Source organism: Podarcis raffonei, chromosome 11 (genome assembly GCF_027172205.1).
Source record: "Podarcis raffonei isolate rPodRaf1 chromosome 11, rPodRaf1.pri, whole genome shotgun sequence".
NCBI lineage: Eukaryota > Metazoa > Chordata > Lepidosauria > Squamata > Lacertidae > Podarcis > Podarcis raffonei.
This window is the reverse complement of record NC_070612.1, coordinates 63,961,647-63,980,945: the sequence shown is the minus strand read 5'-3', so window position 1 is coordinate 63,980,945 and position 19,299 is coordinate 63,961,647. Positions and strand designations below refer to the sequence as shown.

At 42.6% G+C, this 19,299-nt stretch overlaps 1 protein-coding gene across 3 annotated transcripts in view; it reads left to right on the top strand.

Moving 5' to 3' along the window:
* GDA (guanine deaminase) overlaps positions 1 to 16,037 on the top strand; it is a 59,942-nt gene extending 43,905 nt beyond the window's left edge. For 2 of the 3 annotated variants that reach the window (XM_053407783.1, XM_053407786.1), the window contains exons 10-14: positions 7,481 to 7,548; positions 7,916 to 8,062; positions 13,515 to 13,633; positions 14,525 to 14,552; positions 15,121 to 16,037. In XM_053407783.1, the coding sequence (XP_053263758.1) occupies positions 7,481 to 7,548; positions 7,916 to 8,062; positions 13,515 to 13,633; positions 14,525 to 14,552; positions 15,121 to 15,191 (433 nt within the window). In that variant the 3' untranslated portion in view covers positions 15,192 to 16,037. Of the gene's footprint in view, positions 1 to 7,480; positions 7,549 to 7,915; positions 8,063 to 10,035; positions 10,095 to 13,514; positions 13,634 to 14,524; positions 14,553 to 15,120 lie in introns of those variants that run through there. The other variant, XM_053407785.1, reaches the window with a different exon arrangement.
* Positions 16,038 to 19,299: the final 3,262 nt, after the last annotated feature.

Genomic DNA, 19,299 nt, shown 5'->3' with positions numbered 1-19,299 from the left:
AAGGGAGATAGTAGTAATGGGGGACTTCAATTACCCGGATATTTGTTGGATGTCAAACTCAGCCAAGAGCATAAGGTCAAACAGATTCCTCACTGGCCTTGCAGACAACTTCATTGTCCAGAAAGTGGGAGAAGCAACAAGAGGAACAGCCATTTTAGATCTGGTCCTAACCAATGTTGATGACCTGGTTAGTGGGGTAGAAGTGGAAGGATCATTAGGCGCGAGTGATCATGCTCTTCTGAAGTTTACTATACAGCGGAAAGGAGCAGCCAAGCATACTAGGACTCAATTTCTTGACTTTAAGAAAGCCGACTTCATAAACCTTAGGGAAGTGCTGGGTGAGATCCCATGGACAGTAATACTAAAAGGAAAGGGAGTTCATGATGGCTGGGAGTTTGTTAAGAGGGAGATAGTAAAAGCACAACTTCAGGCAATACCAATGAGACGGAAACATGGAAGGTGCCTAAAGAAGCCAGGGTGGCTATCTAAAGAACTTTTAACTGAGTTAAGATTAAAAAAGGATGTGTACAAAAAATGGAAAAGGGGGGAAACCACCAAAGAGGAATTCAAACAAATAGCCAGCACGTGTAGACACAAAGTCAGAAAAGCTAAAGGACAGAATGAACTCAGGCTTGCTAGAGAGGTTAAAAGCAACAAAAAAGGCTTTTATGGGTATGTTCATAGCAAAAGGAAGAACAAAGAAACAGTGGGGTCACTCAGAGGAGAAGATGGTGAAATGCAAACAGGGGACACAGAAAGGGCTGAACTTCTCAATGCCTTCTTTGCCTCAGTCTTCTCCGATAAAGAAAACAATGCCCGACCTGAAGAATTTGGAGCAAAGGATTCAGCAGACGAAACGCAGCCCAGAATAACTAAGGAGATGGTACAAGAATACTTGGCTAGTCTAGATGTATTCAAGTCTCCAGGGCCAGATGAACTGCATCCAAGAGTATTAAGAGAACTGGCAGATGTGATTTCAGAACCACTGGCAGTCATCTTTGAGAATTCCTGGAAAACAGGCGAAGTCCCGGCAGACTGGAGGAGGGCAAATGTTGTCCCTATTTTCAAAAAGGGGAAAAGAGAGAACCCAAATAATTACCGCCCAGTCAGTCTGACATCAATACCAGGGAAGATTCTGGAGCAGATCATTAAGCAAACAGTCTGTGAGCACCTAGAAAGGAATGCTGTGATCACCAATAGTCAGCATGGATTTCTGAAAAATAAGTCATGTCAGACTAACCTGATCTCGTTTTTTGACAGAATTACAAGCCTGGTAGATGAAGGGAACGCAGTGGATGTAGCCTACCTTGATTTCAGCAAGGCATTTGACAAGGTGTCCCATGATATTCTTGTAAAGAAGCTGGTAAAATGCGGTCTTGACTATGCTACCACTCAGTGGATTTGTAACTGGCTGACTGACCGAACCCAAAGGGTGCTCATCAATGGTTCCTCTTCATCCTGGAGAAGAGTGACTAGTGGGGTGCCACAGGGTTCTGTCTTGGGCCGACTTGGATGATGGACTCAAGGGCATCCTGATCAAATTTGCAAATGACACCAAACTGGGAGGGGTGGCTAACACCCCAGAGGACAGGATCACACTTCAAAACGACCTTGACAGATTAGAGAACTGGGCCAAAACAAACAAGATGAATTTTAACAGGGAGAAATGTAAAGTACTGCACTTGGGCAAAAAAAATGAGAGGCACAAATACAAGATGGGGGACACCTGGCTTGAGAGCACTACATGTGAAAAAGATCTAGGAGTCTTGGTTGACCACAAACTAGACATGAGCCAACAGTGTGACGCGGCAGCTAAAAAAGCCAATGCAATTCTGGGCTGCATCAATAGGAGTATAGCATCTAGATCAAGGGAAGTAATAGTGCCACTGTATTCTGCTCTGGTCAGACCTCACCTGGAGTACTGTGTCCAGTTCTGGGCACCACAGTTCAAGAAGGACACTGACAAACTGGAACGTGTCCAGAGGAGGGCAACCAAAATGGTCAAAGGCCTGGAAATGATGCCTTATGAGGAATGGCTAAGGGAGCTGGGCATGTTTAGCCTGGAGAAGAGGGGGTTAAGGGGTGATATGATAGCCATGTTCAAATATATAAAAGGATGTCACATAGAGGAGGGAGAAAGGTTGTTTTCTGCTACTCCAGAGAAGCGGACATGGAGCAATGGATCCAAACTACAAGAAAGAAGATTCCACCTAAACATTAGGAAGAACTTCCTGACAGTAAGAGCTGTTCGACAGTGGAATTTGCTGCCAAGGAGTGTGGTGGAATCTCCTTCTTTGGAGGTTTTTAAGCAGAGGCTTGACAACCATATGTCAGGAGTGCTCTGATGGTGTTTCCTGCTTGGCAGGGGGTTGGACTCGATGGCCCTTGTGGTCTCTTCCAACTCTATGATTCTATGATTCTATGATTCTAAGAAACACTAGCACGACCAATGACAGAGGTAATGAACCCAGTTCCACCTTCATGGAAAAAGGCAGGTATAACTTTAATTCCAAAACAAGATACATAGCTCCACACCCAAAGAACTTCAGGCCAATATCTCCATTAAACAATTATTATAAATTATTTGCAAACATTATGGCTAAGAGAATGATGACGGTATTGAATATGGTAATCCACAAAGACCAAGCCGACTTTTTGCCATCAAGACAAATGAAAAACAGAAATATCTTGGATATAATTGAATACGTGGAAAAAAGGAGGGAGAAGCAAGCAGCAATCCTGTCTCTAGATGCAGAAAAGGCCTTTGATAACATTTTATGGATCTTCATGACAAAGATTCTAGACTATATGGACTTTGGACCAGCCTTTACAAATGCTGTTAAGGCAACAAACAGCAAACATAGTTATTAACAAAAACATCACCAACAAATTTCAAATAAAAAAACGTACAAGACAAGGATGTCCCTTATCTGCATTATTATTTAATTTGGTATTGGAAGTACTTACAAGAAAGATTAGGGAGAAGAAGAGAATAAAAGGCACATGGATTGGACAGAGAACGTATAAAATTAAGGCCTTTGCAGACGACAGAGTAATAACGGTAGAGAACCCATCCATAAGTTTACCAATAGCCTTGGAAGCTATCACAACATTTGACAATCTAGCAGGATTCTGTATAATAAAAAGCCAAAAGTTAACTCAGAATATAAATAATCAAACAGAGAGAGAACTGGAAAATGACCTAGGAATCAAAATGGAATGAAAAATTAAATACTTAGGAATGTGGATTGCATCCAAAAATCTGAATCTATTTCAAGATAATTATAATAGAGTGTGGACTGAGATAAAAAAGACTTTAAAAATGGAAGTGAATGAATTTGTCTTTTGGGGGCAGGATTCTGTAGTTAAAATGAATGTCTTTCCCAAAATTATATATTTTTTCCAATCACTACTAGTGATATCCAACACCAACTGCTTCACAAAATGGAAAAAAGATATACTAAACTTTTTATGGCAAAGAAAAACCCCAAGGATCAAATACAAAATATTAATAGATGAGGATCACAGAGGGAGGTTTGCTCTCCCAGGTCTGAAATTATATTATGAAGTAGCCTGCCTAAGCTGGATGAAGGAGTGGATCAAATTGAAGGATATAAATGTGCTGGACTTAGAAGGAGCTGACCTGATCTACAGATGACATGCGTACCTTTGGGAAGACCCAGTTTTCCGAGTGCATGTTCTGGAAGTTGGGCAATAGGGGCAGTACAGGATTCCTTTTGGTGTACTGACCTCCCCGCTGCACCAAGGATTCCCTGCCCGAGCTGCTTCAGGTCGTGGCGGATGTTCTCCTGGAGACACGTAGCTTGGTCGTCCTAGGGGATTTTAACATCCATGCCGACATGACCTTACAAGGGGCCGCTAGGGACTTCGTGGAAAGCATGGCCTCCATGGGGCTGTCCCTGAATAAGTCTGGCCCAACCCATAGCCGCGGACATGCCTTGGACCTGGTGTTTACCTCTATGGATGTTGGTGATCTGACACTAAGTAAAAGCGAAACGAAAGAAGTGCCATGGTCAGATCACTTCCTGGTGCAACTGGACTTCTCTGCGACCCATCCCCTCTGCAGGGAGGTGGGACCAATTCGGATGGTCCGCCCCCGCCACTTAATGGATCCAAATGGTTTCCAGAGAGTGGTAGGGGATGCTTTATCCCATGTTGATGGCCTTTCAGCTGATTCCCTGGTGGCCCGCTGGAATGTGGAGTTAACCAGGGCTATTGACTGTTTGGCTCCGAAGCGCCCTCTCCGATTGCATGGAGCCCGGACAGCCCCGTGGTTTTCCACGGATCTGAGGGCAATGAAACAATCGTTGAGACGGCTAGAGCGCCGGTGGCGGATAACTCATTCCGAATCTGACCGGACACAGGTTAGAGCTCAACGTCGAGCCTACCAAGTGGCGATAGCGACAGCGAAGAAGAATTTCTTCACCGCCTCTATTGCATCTGCAGAAAACAGCAGCAGGAGACTTTTTCAGGTGGTTCACAATTTAGCGGAACCACCTGCAACATTGGGGCCCAGTATGGGCCACATGTTCTCCTGCAATGATTTTGCAAAGTTTTTTGCAGATAAAATCGCTCAGATTCGGGAAGAAGTAGACTCCACCGTGGGAGCAGGGCCGGGGCGGGACAGTGCTAGAGTTCTGTCTAGTCAAGTTGAGTGGGATCAATTCCAATCTGTTACCTCCGAGGATGTGGACAGGCTGCTTGGATGAGTGAAACCAACCACCAGCCCATCCTGGCTTATAAAAGCTAGCCGGGAAGGACTGGGCGATGGGCTTTGTGGGGTGGTGAATGCTTCCCTCCGTGAGGGAGCCTTCCCAGACCCGCTGAAAGAGGCGGTTATTAAACCGCTTCTTAAAAAACCATCTTTAGATGCGGCCACGATGGCCAACTATCGCCCAGTCTCAAATCTTCCATTCTTGGGCAAAGTGATTGAGCGAGCGGTTGCCGAACAACTCCAGGCACGCCTGGAAGAAGCGGACCATTTGGATCCCTTCCAGTCGGGATTCAGGCCTCATCATGGGACTGAAACTGCCTTGGTCGCACTGGTTGATGATCTCCGGTGGGCTAGAGACAAAGGTGAGAGCTGTTTCCTAGTTCTGCTGGATCTCTCAGCGGCCTTTGATACCATCGACCATAACATCCTTCTGGATCGTCTTGAGGGGCTGGGAGCTGGGGGCACTGTCATACAGTGGTTCCGCTCCTTCCTCCTGGGCCGTGTTCAGAAAGTGGTGGGGGGGGGATGAGTGTTCAGACCCCTGGGCTCTCACTTGTGGGGTGCCTCAGGGTTCTGTCCTCTCCCCCATGCTTTTCAACATTTACATGCAGCCGCTGGGAGAGATCGTCAGGAGGTTTGGGCTGGGTGTTCATCAGTATGCGGATGATACCCAGCTCTACCTCTCTTTTAAATCAGAACCAGTGAGGGCGGTGAAGGTCCTGTGTGAGTGTCTGGAGGCGGTTGGAGGATGGATGGCGGCTAACAGATTGAGGTTGAATCCTGACAAGACAGAAGTACTGTTTTTGGGGGACAGGAGGCGGGCAGGTGTGGAGGATTCCCTGGTCCTGAATGGGGTAACTGTGCCCCTGAAGGACCAGGTGCGCAGCCTGGGAGTCATTTTGGACTCACAGCTGTCCATGGAGGCACAGGTCAAATCTGTGTCCAGGGCAGCTGTTTACCAGCTCCATCTGGTATGTAGGCTGAGACCCTATCTGCCTGCGGACTGTCTCGCCAGAGTGGTGCATGCTCTGGTTATCTCCCGCTTGGATTACTGCAATGCGCTCTACGTGGGGCTACCTTTGAAGGTGGCTCGGAAACTACAACTAATCCAGAATGCAGCAGCTAGACTGGTGACTGGGGGCGGCCGCCGAGACCATATAACACCGGTCTTGAAAGACCTACATTGGCTCCCAGTACGTTTCCGAGCACAATTCAAAGTGTTGGTGCTGACCTTTAAAGCCCTAAACGGCCTCGGTCCAGTATACCTGAAGGAGCGTCTCCACCCCCATCATTCTGCCCGGACGCTGTGGTCCAGCGCCGAGGGCCTTCTGGCGGTTCCCTCATTGCGAGAAGCAAAGCTACAGGGAACCAGGCAGAGGGCCTTCTCGGTAGTGGCGCCCGCCCTGTGGAACGCCCTTCCAGCAGATGTCAAAGAGATAAACAACTACCTGACATTCAGAAGACATCTTAAGGCAGCCCTGTTCAGGGAAGTTTTTAACGTGTGATATTTTACTGTATTTTTGGTTTTTATGGAAGCCGCCCAGAGTGGCTGGGGAGGCCCAGCCAGATGGGCGGGGTATAAATAATAAATTATTATTATTATTATTATTATTATTATTATTATTATTATTATTAGAAAACTAGGGTGCACAGAGGATTTTTAAATCACATGATTAGAAGGAATTTATATAAGGTTTGGATGAGACACAAATTATGGCAATGAACAATGAACTTTTCGGCATGTTACCAAATTAGAAAAAATGCAGTATACAGTAGATGGTATTTGACACTGGATAAGCTGACTAAAATGTACCCAAAAAATTCAAAAGTGTGCTAGAAATGTTTGGAAGTAGAGGGTTCCTTTTTTCCTTTATTTATTTATGGTGGAAATGTAAACGGAAGCATTTCTTCTAGGTGTAATTGGGAATGAATTACCTAAGAAAGCCCACAACCCATTTTTATATGCAACAGTGGCAGCAAATATATGCAAGTTATTAGAAATTAAGAGAAATCCTAGGGAAAGAACAATGGCAATACAAATTAACTGAATATGCAGAGCTTGCCAGTATGGCATCTAAAATAAGAAATCAAGACAATAAAGTGACAAGGAGTGAGTGGGAGAACCTAGGGGAATATTTACAAAAATTGGACCTCAAAGTAGGGGTTACTTTGTGACCTTATAAAATATAAGTGTGTGGAAAATTGGGTGAAGGAACTAATGCAGGCATAGGCAAACTCAGCCCTCCAGATGTTTTGGGACTACAATTCCCATCATCCCTGACCACTGGTCCTGCTAGCTAGGGATCATGGGAGTTGCAGGCCAAAAACATCTGGAGGGCTGAGTTTGCCTATGCCTGAACTAATGTCTATCCAGCCAAATAAGATGTCATGAAATGCTGGGTGGGAAGTCAAATAGATTTATTGTGTATGGTATGGACAAGAAGATGTAACTGAAAAACTGAAAAAAACACATACTACTACTACTAATAATAATAATTCAGAATTAAAAACAATTAAAACAACTTACAGTCACGGGAATATGTGGGACACCTCAGTTCCAAACAGTGAAACAACAAAGAATGGAAGTAATGGGAGAAAACTCTCTTTTTCTTAGCCAAGGTTTATATAAAACCTTTTTTCTAGGCTTCCCTTTATGAAAGACTTCCAATAGCCTCATTTGACAACACATGGGTTTTTTGGTTTGTGAAGATGGCACATTTCCCCCTTCTCCTGCTTCCCATCCAGGTTGTGCAGTGGCCTTTTAAACGCAAGGAAGGTTCTGCAGCATCGCGTGAAGCTGGGCCTGGGCACAGGTGAGCCATTGACTCCGTAGCTGCTTATTTTGGAAAGACTCACAGGCATCTTCACGTGGAACATCTGCTAACAAAGGGCCACACTCCCCCCCCCCCATTTGCTTATTGAATAGAGATTTTAAAAGCATTTAAAGTTTAAAAAGAAACAAAACCCCTGATGGAGCGATGGGGTGCCTCTTTCCGCCTGTCTGCAGGCAGGAATTCTGGGTTGTAACCAAGGCTGCTCAACAGGCTTCTGCTCATATCCGCTCCGTAACACAGCTGCGCCATGCTAAGGACCCCCCCCCCACATATTTAATGGAACTCATGTTTTCACCTGAAGACTGTTCCTTCCAGGCTATGCTTTTAATTTTCTGTTCTATTTCAGATGTTGCTGGTGGCTACTCAGCCTCTATGCTTGATGCTATCAGAAAGGCAATTATGGTATCTAACATCATTCATATTAACAAAGAGGATGAAACGTGCTTAACTCTCAAGGAAGTTTTCCAACTAGCAACTCTTGGAGGGAGTCAAGGTAATGGAGCTCCTCTTCTTCTTTTACTTCTCTACCCTAGAACGCACAGCTGTCAAAACTTTGGTTTATCAAGGAGCTACTTGTGCAAAGTTAGAGGCAATACACATTCTTCCCTCATATTCTAAATTGACAAGATTTCCTTCTGGCTGTCTGATAATATGAATTTCTCAAAATTTGAATTTCATATTTGATACTTGATTTTGTTCTGAATGAATTTTCCATTTTGGACTTAGGGCTTCTGCATACTCATGCTTGAGGGCTCAGATTTCTGGTGAGAAGAGCTGTGTTTTAGGGGAATAAGTTGATGTTTAAAAGTAGTGTGATGTAAAGGCATGACATGGAAACTATCCCCTGTCTTCTCAGGTCTATTCATCTAGGTGAAAATTCATCTCAATGGCAACACAGGATACAAATTTCTCAGTGGGGTCAAACGTGAATTACATGTTAGATGCAGCCTAGAATAGCATTAGCTTTTTTTGCTGCTGCGTCACACTGTTGATTCATGTTAAGCTTGTGGTCCACCAAGACCCCTAGATCCTTTTCACATGTACTGCTAGTAAGCCAGGTGTCCCCCATCGTGTATTTGTGCATCTGGTTCTTCCTGCCTAAGTACAGAACCCAACATTTGTCCCTATTGAAATTCATTTTGTTCTTTTGGGCCCAGATTTCCAATCTGTTAAGGTCATTTTGAATTCTGATTCTGTCTTCTGTAGCATTAGCTACCCCTCCCAGTTTAGTGTCATCTGCACATTTGATGAGCATCGCCTCAGTTCCTTCATCCAAGTCATTTATAAAGACGTTAAACAACAACGGGCCCAGGACAGAACCCTGTGGCCCCCCCCTGGTCACTTTTCCCCAGGATGACGAGTGTGGCCTTCGTACAGAGCCCCCGGTCGTTTCACGGACTATTGACCTGTACACCACTGCTTTATTCTTCCACTGCCACCAACCAGGTTTCTTCTGGTGAAATACTGAGTCTCGGTCAGGTTGTAATGTCAACAACAAAGTTTAAAGTTTATTGAAGAACAAACAAGTTTTAAATATATTCAGAACGGTTTCTCAAATGCACGCCCATAACTAGATGTGGCACTATCTCCCACTGTCACACTCTTCTCTCTCAGTTCTATCCCTGTCTCTCACTCTAGCTGTCACAACTGCTATGTTTGTCTTTTACTGGCTCTGTCTGACTCGGACTCCTCTATCTCCCAATGGTGAAACCCCTGGGCTGAGCCTCAAAACCAGGTAGGCTCTGCCTCTGAGCTTTCTCATTGGTCAATCTACATTAACCATTTCCACCCCCCTGTACAAACAAAATCACAGTGAATGGGCAAATGCCACAACGAGGAACCATTAATGAGTACTCTTTGGGTTTGGTCAGTCAACCAGCTAAAAATCCACCTCACAGCTACTTCGTTCAACCCACATCTTACCAGCTTCCTCACGAGAATATCATGGGGGACGTTGTCAAATGCCTTACTGAAATCAAGATACACTATGTCCACAGCATTTCCCTGATCCACCAAGTTTGTAATTCCCCAAAAAATAGAAATCAGATTGGTCTGGCATGACTTATTTTTGAGAAACCCATGCTGAGTCTTAGTAATGACAGCACCCTTTTCTAAATGCTCACAGACCGACTGTTGAACTATCTGTTCTAGGACCTTCTTTGGTATTGATGTCACGTTCACCGGTCAGTAGTTACCTGGGTCTTCCTTTCTCCCCTTTTTGAAGATGTGGACAAACTTTGCCCGCCTCCAGTCTGTAGGGACCTCACCTGTTCTCCAAGAATTCTCAAAGATAATAGATAAAGGCTCTGAAATTACATCCACAAGCTTCCTTTAGTACCCTTGGATGCAGCTCATCAGGCCCTGAAGATTTGAATTCATTTAAAGTAGCTAGGTGTTCCCTTAATATTTATTTTCCTATCTTGGGCTGCAGGTCCCTTCTTACATCATTTATTCTGTTATCACCAGGTTGGGCATCACTTTCCTTTGGGGTGAAGACAGAGGCAAAGTAGGTGTTGAGGAGTTCTGCCTTTTCTCTGTCACCCAATAGCATTTCTCCGTGTTCCCCCCACAGAGATCCTATTGCTTATTCTTCCTCTTGCTTCAAACATAGTCGAATAAACCTTTTAAAAATCATTTTTAACCTCTTACCACCCTCTTGTGTTTAATGTGAAAACTGCACTAAAGATATCACTGAAAAAAGTAACACACTGCCACGCTGACAATATTTTACTAAGTGCCTAACGTTCAGTATTATTAAAACAAGATTGGTACAATTAAAAAAGTCATTTCCCCCTCCTTATTCTATTTCACTTTCTGTGGCTGAAATGCTCTTGCTTTCCATGCAATTTGTAAAACAATAAATTTTGTGCTGTTGCATTTTATGCTGAGGTATAGTAAATAATATTTATTGCATATAAGAACTGGAAAACAAATGAAATATCCTTTGATTACCTAACATCTCCCAAGACCTGACTCTTTTTTATATTGTAAAGCCTAGCAATAGCAGTGTTAGTGTTGACGGGTGTCGGGCAAACAATGTTTCTTGAAGTCAGATTACAATAGTTATTATTTTACAGTATATATAAACTAAATGCTTGATGGAACTACCTTGGTCTCAATTTATAAATAGCTTTCAGTACCTGAATTCCATTCAAATATTCTGAAATGATCAATCTTTCCAAGCTATTTATAAAGGTAGGCAGACAAGAATCTACTCACATATTTTCATAATAGGGATCTCCATTTCACTGCCCATTATGTCAGGAATAAATGGGACTAAAGCAAGTTGCATTCATAAGTGCCCAGAAAAACTCACTCAGAAAGATGATCCTGTTAGCAAACGGGAATAAGGAGAAGAATAGACAAGGGAAAATCCACAAAAAACAAGCCCTCAGGCAAGTGTTTCTTTCCACACACAGAGAGAGAGACACAAAGACACAACCATCCCTTGCAGCAGGCAGGGTCAGTCTGGAGAAACGGGAGGGCTCGTCCCCTCTGGAAAGGACCTGGCAAGCTGAAGACCCTGCCTGTCTCCAGTCAGGAATGGCGTCCCCCTCCATCTGGTAAAGTAGCCTTTCCCAGTGGGAAAGAGCCCTGGTTTTGAGATGTATCCTTGGGCTTATCGTACTAAATATAATATAATATCATACTATATAATAACATAGTTCCATATCCACTTCTCTCTCTCTCTAGGGAGCTTGGGGAACTGTAGTGCAGTGTTGCTGTTCCATCACAGTCCACTCAGCTCTATCAAGTAACTCTGCATGTTGTCCTGTAGCTAGAATGAGGCTAGGTGAGCCTCAAGTTGCTGCACCTTCTCTTCCAGCAAGACAACCAGCTTGCACCTGCTACAGGTGTGCTCTTGCATGATCTCCGGCAGAAAGACAAACATAGCACAGGTGTTGCAGGTCACTGCAGCAGCTCACTTGCCCTCCTTGTCCCTTGGTCCTTTGCACACTGAGAGACAATACTCTGGGCCTCCCCTTAAATTCCCCCTCTAAACACCCTCACAAACAACCCTGTTTCTGAGCAACCAGAAGCTGCAATGAGCGAAGTTGCACTGCTGCCGGCTGCTAACTCCTTCCTCAACTCATTTCCGCATTCAGCCTGACTTCCTCTCAGCAGTAGCTCCTCCCCCTCAGATCACGTGCTCCAGCAGAACCCTCAGGCCCAGCCCTGCACTCAGTCAAGCTTCTAAACAGCTCAGTGTGGTGTAGTGGTTAAGAGCGGTAGTCTCGTAATCTGGGGAACCGGGTTCGCGTCTCCGCTCCTCCACATGCAGCTGCTGGGTGACCTTGGGCCAGTCACACTTCTTTGAAGTCTCTCAGCCCCACTCACCTCACAGAGTGTTTGTTGTGGGGGAGGAAGGGAAAGGAGAATGTTAGCTGCTTTGAGACTCCCTAGGGGAGTGATAAAGCGGGATATCAAATCCAAACTCTTCCTCTTCTTCATTCAAGCAACCAGCTAGAATCCGCAAGGCACAAGCTTCTCTTCAGTCTCCTCCAGCAATCCTTGCAAACACCCGTTTGCGAGTCCTGTTCACTAGCTCTTGGTTGCAAGCTCCCAGAAGCTGCAATACTTATTCTGAATTCCCAACCTTGTTCGCTGAAGGTGAGGAATTAGATGCTGGGGTCATGGCAGTCAGCTAAACTGCTGTAAAACCATAACTGATGTAAATCTACACTGTTGGTTTGGCCTTTGAGAAGAAGAGGAACTGTGCAAGTCTCTTAGAATGTACGTAAATTGTAGTGTTTTTTAATTTAAACCCATTACAATTCAAAGTTATATTCATAGCATTTGCATCAGTATAGTAAAATAAAGCTAAATAGAGAAATTAATTTTCAATAATATCCTCTATCTATTGATCTGTCATCATCACCATCGTAATACAGAGGTGGGCAGGCTTCAGGCTTGTTGGATCTTTTTTTTTTTTAAAACTAGAACCAAAGATCTACAAATCAGAGCCACATGGAAAAAACATACTGGTGCCTCAGAGCACATTCTTAGCCTGGGGTTTTGTTTTCTGTGCTAGAACTGAGCTGAGCTCACAGTTCTTTAACACAAAAGTCCATTGCTGCTTAGTTTTTTTCCATCTCCACAGCCTAATACAGACAGGAAAAGTCGTTTTGTTGATTTGTTCAACAGTTGGGAGCCAGAAGCCCTTTTTGATCTATTGTAAATCACCCAGAGATCTACCAGTAAAGCCTGATCTACCTTATGACCCCCCCGCTCTGATACACATTAAAACTCCATATTGACCTTCACTTTTGCTATATTTCCTAACATAAATGCTATAACTCTTTTCTTCCCATTACAAGTTATCATACTTGCAACTTAATGAATCAGATGTTTGTTAGTAGGTTTTCATATGTTTGTTTGCAGGTTTAACTTTTAAAGCCCTCTACAGCCTGGGACCCTCATACCTACGGGACCGCCTCTCCTGGTATGTCCCATGGAAGACCTTATGGTCTTCAAATAAAAACATCTTGGAGGTCCCGGGCCACAGGGAGATTAGGCTGCCCTTGACCAGAGCCAGGGCTTTTTCGGCCCCAATCTGGTGGAACGCTCTGTCACAAGAGACTAGGGCCCTGCAGGACTTGACATTTTCCCACAGGGCCTGCAAGACAGAGCTGTTCCTCCAGGACTTTGGCCAAGGCACAGCCTGACCCCTTTCTCCTTCTGTAATCCTCATAGAACTCTAGCCCAATGGTTGCCATTAATTTGATTCTGAATTTATTTTAGAATGTATTTCAATTAATTGACTGTGATTTTATGAAACTGTGCTGTTTTTACTGTTGTTAGCCACTCTGAGCCCAGCTTTGGCTGGGGAGGACAGAATATAAATAAATAAATTATTGTCATCATCATCATCATCATCATCATCATCATCATTATTATTCTATGAATGAGAAAAGAGTAATTTGTTATTTAAATTTCTTTCATAGCCCTTGGGCTAGATACTGTGATTGGGAACTTTGAAGTTGGCAAAGAATTTGATGCACTGCTTATCAACACCAAAGCCTCAGACAGTCCTTTTGAGCTGTTCACTTGTGATGCTTTTGAGGTAACTGAACAATGTGTTATGGAAATACGTTGACCATGTTTGGAGAAACCTGTTTTAGGCCAATGGGCTGGACTTTGTGGCTTTCTGGCTGCTTCATATCTGTGGATTATTGGCAACCCTTATACAAGATGCTTGCTGCTCACCACAGAATTTGTTGGTTAGGCTTCTACCCAACAGAATTATGGCTAAGGAATTTCTTTTGTTCTTTTGTTCCATTTAATATTGATTAATTAAATGGCTTGGATCCAGGAATGTCTTGCATGAACAGGAAAGCACTACCACTTGCACATGCCCGCCACACTGAATTACTCACTTCTAAACTCACTTCTAAACTGTTCTACAACCCATGACCCACACCCTTCCAGGGTTATCTTCAAGAGTGGCTTGTAATGGTGGTAGGAAAAACCAGCAAAACCCTGTTGCATGAATAGAGTTCTGCTTAATTGTCTCTGGATCCAACCCATTGTCTGCAGAAGATTCCTGTTGGAAAACTGACAAAAACTGGATTAGTTCATTTCAGGCAATATTATTTCCAAAGGCCTGAGCTATAAAGCGTTGTTTTGGCTCCCGTTGCAGCATGGTGACCAGTGTCACCCCTGCAATCGCGCCACCTAAAACAACCTCTGAATAGGATAATATGGCAGTGTAAGAAACAACTGAATAAAAGGTATCTACAGCTGAGGATTGATTAATGTAATTTTTCAACATTCTATAATATTCTTCATTCTCACATGTCTTTAAAGGAAATAGCTATGTTGGATCTGGATTTTGCTTTTAAAATGTTAATATTGCTTAGTTTTTTAAAGGCTACTATTAGTCTTTTTATCTTGCTGCTTTAATTACAAAGGAGGAACTGCTTTTGAATAATTGTTTCTTCTCCCATATTTTTAGGATATGATCCAGAAATTCCTATATCTGGGTATGTATCAGTTCTTGCTATACAGATGTTTTCATCTAATTGCAAAATGAGTATCTTTCTGCTACAAGCGTTGAAGGTGCTCTTTTTGTTAAAACTTTCTTTCAAAATGTAAGATTTTTATTATTATTATTATTATTATTATTATTATTATTATTATTTCACCCCCTCCCCTTCCCAGATTTTATTTATTTATTTTTATATGGTTAAATTTACCCTATTGAAATCTATTGAATGTACTGTAATTGATTTCAATAGGCATTATTGAATCTCTATAAAGAGATGTCCCCTTAACATCTGGGGTCATCATCCAACAAGTTGCCTGGCAAAAGAGATGGCCAGGAGAACATTCGTAACAGTTGAGGGGGGGAGATGGTTAATGTGCCCCCCCTTCTATGTGCACTTGGGAAATTACTAGTATAAACTAAGTCCTGGTGTCAAGTTCAGTTCCTGGAAGCATGTGAATCTGTACATAATTTAGCTACATGGTGTGTTTGTGTCCTTAGAAAAATATCGATATCAAGGCTGACGGAACAGATTGCATACATCTCTTTCATTTTTCTGATTTCAGGTGATGACAGGAATATTGAAGAAGTTTATGTGGCTGGCAAATTGGTGGTGCCATTTTCAAGCTCTGTCTAAAGTTAGATCCGCTTGCTGCAAAATGCTCTGCTGGTAACTCTATAGCTTGGAATAATTGGGTGAAAATGGGGTGCCTTTTTGTGAAGCCATGCTCACTCTCTTTAGTATGTTTCTGATTTGCACAAAAGAAACCAATTACACATCAGATACAAAAAAAGTATTGTGCCAATAATGTATGTGTGAGAGAGGCCACAAAGATCTAAAGTAAAAACAAACTTGTCTGTGGAAAAAACTCTGACTTAAACAAGAATCTACAGATACAGTCATAGTACACATACCTCAAGTACTTACTGAGGTACTGAGGTAAATTTATGATTTTAAATGTTTATCCCATAAAATTTTAGGCATCATATTATAAACTATTATGAGGATTTCAATGAGAGCCATACCATACTTTGGTATGGGGGTGGGGGGTGTTGATGATTCCCCCCACCCCCCAAAATCTGCATCCTTCATGGACATCAATCCTACTTCAACATTCAGGTGACACCTTTTAGGGGAACAGCGCACTGCACATTGAAGGGGACTGGAAATGCTCTGGTGTGCAAACAGAACACTGGACTTTTTGGATCCTGGTCATTGTTCATAAATATGTTTCAAGCAAAGCAAAGCATAATTCTTAACAAAGCCTAAACCCATTCATTTCATCTCTGATGACATTAAATAATACTCAGGAATTATTTGGGGAATGGGGTAGAAAATTGAGCACAGATACACTTTTATCTCAGTTTGCTCAACCATCCTTTCAAGCCACTTTTTTGCATTTTTAAAATGTCTTTTTCATCCATCCCCTGAAAAGCACTTTTACTGAAGGCTCTAAACCCAGCATAAAGATCATGTTCTGCTGACTTATTTCCTTCTCATTAGGACACTGCTAGATATTTGTGAATGTAATCATTACCATAAACCTTGTTTGAACAAGCAGTTGCAGCAGGACTGACCCACACATTCACACCCTGCCTCAGTTTCCAAATTGCTTCAAATGTAAGCACATGCTTCAACACCAGAATCAGGGTGGTGTGAGCAGTCCTTCCACACAGGGCTCCAAGCTGAGGGGGCACAAAATTGAGAAGATCCATTGGAGGCACCAAATTTTGGCCTAGCACAGGGCACTATATTACGAAAGATTACCAAAGTCCACCCCTGCATGCTTAATTTTAAAACAATAATAAGGCTGTCTTTCATATTAGACAGGATGAGGCAGTCTGTCTCAAGTGAAAGATTTTGCTGTTATTCTAAAATACAGTGAATAGTCAATTATTTAGTTTATTTAGTATAGCTTTGCCACCATGGGGGCATTTCTTGGGTTTTAGGCCTCAGGCACCACAATGTTCTGTAACACTTTTTTTTTTTGAATGCATGCTTATAGACTGGGACAAGTTTAATAGGATCTTACTAGAGAAATTAATGTGAATAATTATCTTCTTCTTCTTTGGCGATCCCTCGTAGCCGAGTAAGATTGTTTTCCATAAACACGCTTTTAACAATGAGTCTGTAAGTGACTGTGGAGGCCAATTCTGGATCCACACGTTCTTCCACAGTGGGGACATTGGTTCCCGGGCGGGAGTTGATCACGGTGTGGATTTGCCAAGTGTGCCTTCCTCTTAGCACGTTTCTCCCTTGCGTCCTGAGTTCGAGTGTCTTCAAAGCCCATGACACTTTATAGTAATATAATATAATAATAATCTTTATTGCAGTCCAATGACACATAGCATGCTTAAAATACAGATTCATAAAGACAACCCCCTAGGGTTGTCTATACCCCTAGGGTTGTCTATAACCGAAGTGTTATTTGTTTAGTCACGGGTATGTTGATCTTTGATTCATATGACTACTGAAAGAAACTTTGCCACGGCCACTGTGATATCATTGGATTTGTCACCCAGAAGATATTTGATATAGTAGGCTTCAGATTGACCTGGCCAATTTGCCAATAGTGGTTTAATCAATTGTTCCCTAGCTTGATCATATTTTCTGCAATGCAGTAAAATATGCCTCATGCAGTTGACGTTCTGAAAGCATACACAGATCCTATTTTGATAAGGGATACCTCTCAGTCTGCCATTTAACACTTCTGATGGGAATACATTTAATCTGGCTTTGGTGAAAAGATGCTTTTGGTAAAGGCTGTTCTCCAATTGGAGCGCTCGCAGGCAAGTGTCCCCCAATTGTTGGTGTTTATACTACATTTTTTTTTAGATTTGTCTTGAGACAGTCTTTAAACCTCTTTTGTTGACCACCAGAATTACGGTTTCCATTTTAAAGTTCGGAATAAAGTGGTACCTCGGTTTAAGAACAGTCCGGTTTAAGAACGATTTGGTTTACAAACTCTGCAAAACCAGAAATAGTGTCTTTGTTTGAGAACTTTACCTTGGTCTAAGAACGGAATCCGAATGGTGGAAGGGTACCGACGGCGAGAGGCCTCATTAGGGAAAGCGTGCCCCGGTTTAAGAAGGGTTTCGGTTTAAGAACGGACTTCCAGAACAGATTAAGTTCGTAAACCGAGGTACCACTGTAGTTCCTTTGGAAGATGATAATCTGTACAACATGACCAGTCCAATGAAGTTGATGTTGAAGAATCATCTGCCTCAGCAATAGTATGCTTAAAAGGAGCAGTGCAGGGGATGCCACTGAGCTGTTAACTGAGAGGGTCATTTCATTGTTAAACTGCATTGCAAATGTTGCCAGAATAAAATTTTAAGGGCCAAAGTTAATGTTGCACCACCCTCTTTGACACCCTTAATTTCCTCAGCCCAAATCACACAACCAATGATTTTCCCCTGTGGGGGCTTCAGTGCATGTTTTCTTTCATTTGAACCCACACAGAGAGGAAGCTGATGCAGGGTCTGTGAATGTGACTGACTGAGATTTGATGCTTCTAAAGAGCAAGTTTCAAGGAGGTCAGCCCTGCCGCCTCCTCTGGTTCCAATCAGCTCTCCAGAATCAGCTTTTCCAGTTTTAAACATGTTGTGGAAATGTTACATACAATTGGGCACATCATCTAGTGAATAAGCTGTTAGGAAATAATTAAGGGATAAACTAATAGATTCAAATCGTACTTCTGATAAGGCCCCTAGTTCTTTGTGAGGAGGGCAACAAAAGAGGATCCATTTCTCATCTATATAAAACTGTGAACACATAGTTTTGTGGCCAATGTATTTATTTTAGTATTAAAAGTATAGCCCTCCTGTATAAACCTCTCTTTTTGTTGTTGTTTTCCGAACAAACAATGTTGAAAATATATTCTTAAAGTTTTGATGTAAAATATTTTTTTAATGGACTGCCATTTTGAACTTCACAAAACTTTTAAAGGTGTCCTACTTGCAAACCTGGCTTATGGAAATAAGTTGTGAGAGGAATCCGTCCTCTCCCATCTGAACAAGCAGCAGAATTGGCCTTATTCATCAGGTGCTCTCTAGAACTTTAAAAATCATAACCATTGGGAATGAGAGTATAGTCAGGTGGAATGTGACATGAATCAGGAATAACAGGAGCTCACTGTGTCTCTTGACACGTTCTCTTCCCTGTGCACCCAGAGAGCGCAGTTCATTGACAATGATTATTCTGATAATGCACATGAAGTACGTAGGAAAGGAATTGATCTGTGCTCAAGATTTATTGTGCTGTACCCACAGACTGGTAGGTGCTAATGTACTAGACTTGAACAGAGCACTTTTAGAAGGATGTGTGCCTTCTATGGATCTTTACCAGGTTGTCACATTTGTATAGGGCATTTTTAGGATTACTGCCATGGTGCAGTGTTGTCTCTAAAGGGATTCTCAGTAGAAAAGGGTGATGTCCTCAGTATGGTTTATCACTGCATAGGCTAAGCAGAAAACCCTTCCATATGTAAGCCAAAATATAGCTTTGGTTGGTCATGAAGGAAAAGAAAAAGGGAGTTGCTTTAACTTAGCCAAGAATATGTCCCGTTACATTCCAAATGGGGAATGAAGTCTTAGGGAAAGTCTGTTTTCAGAAGCCTCACATTCTCTTGTATTTTCATTTTACGAAAATTTGATACTATGCCTCTCCCTCCCACCCCATGACCCCCTTCTGTTCTTGTCAGCATGCAATTTAGACAATGAAAAAGAAAGGAGAAAGTGGAAAT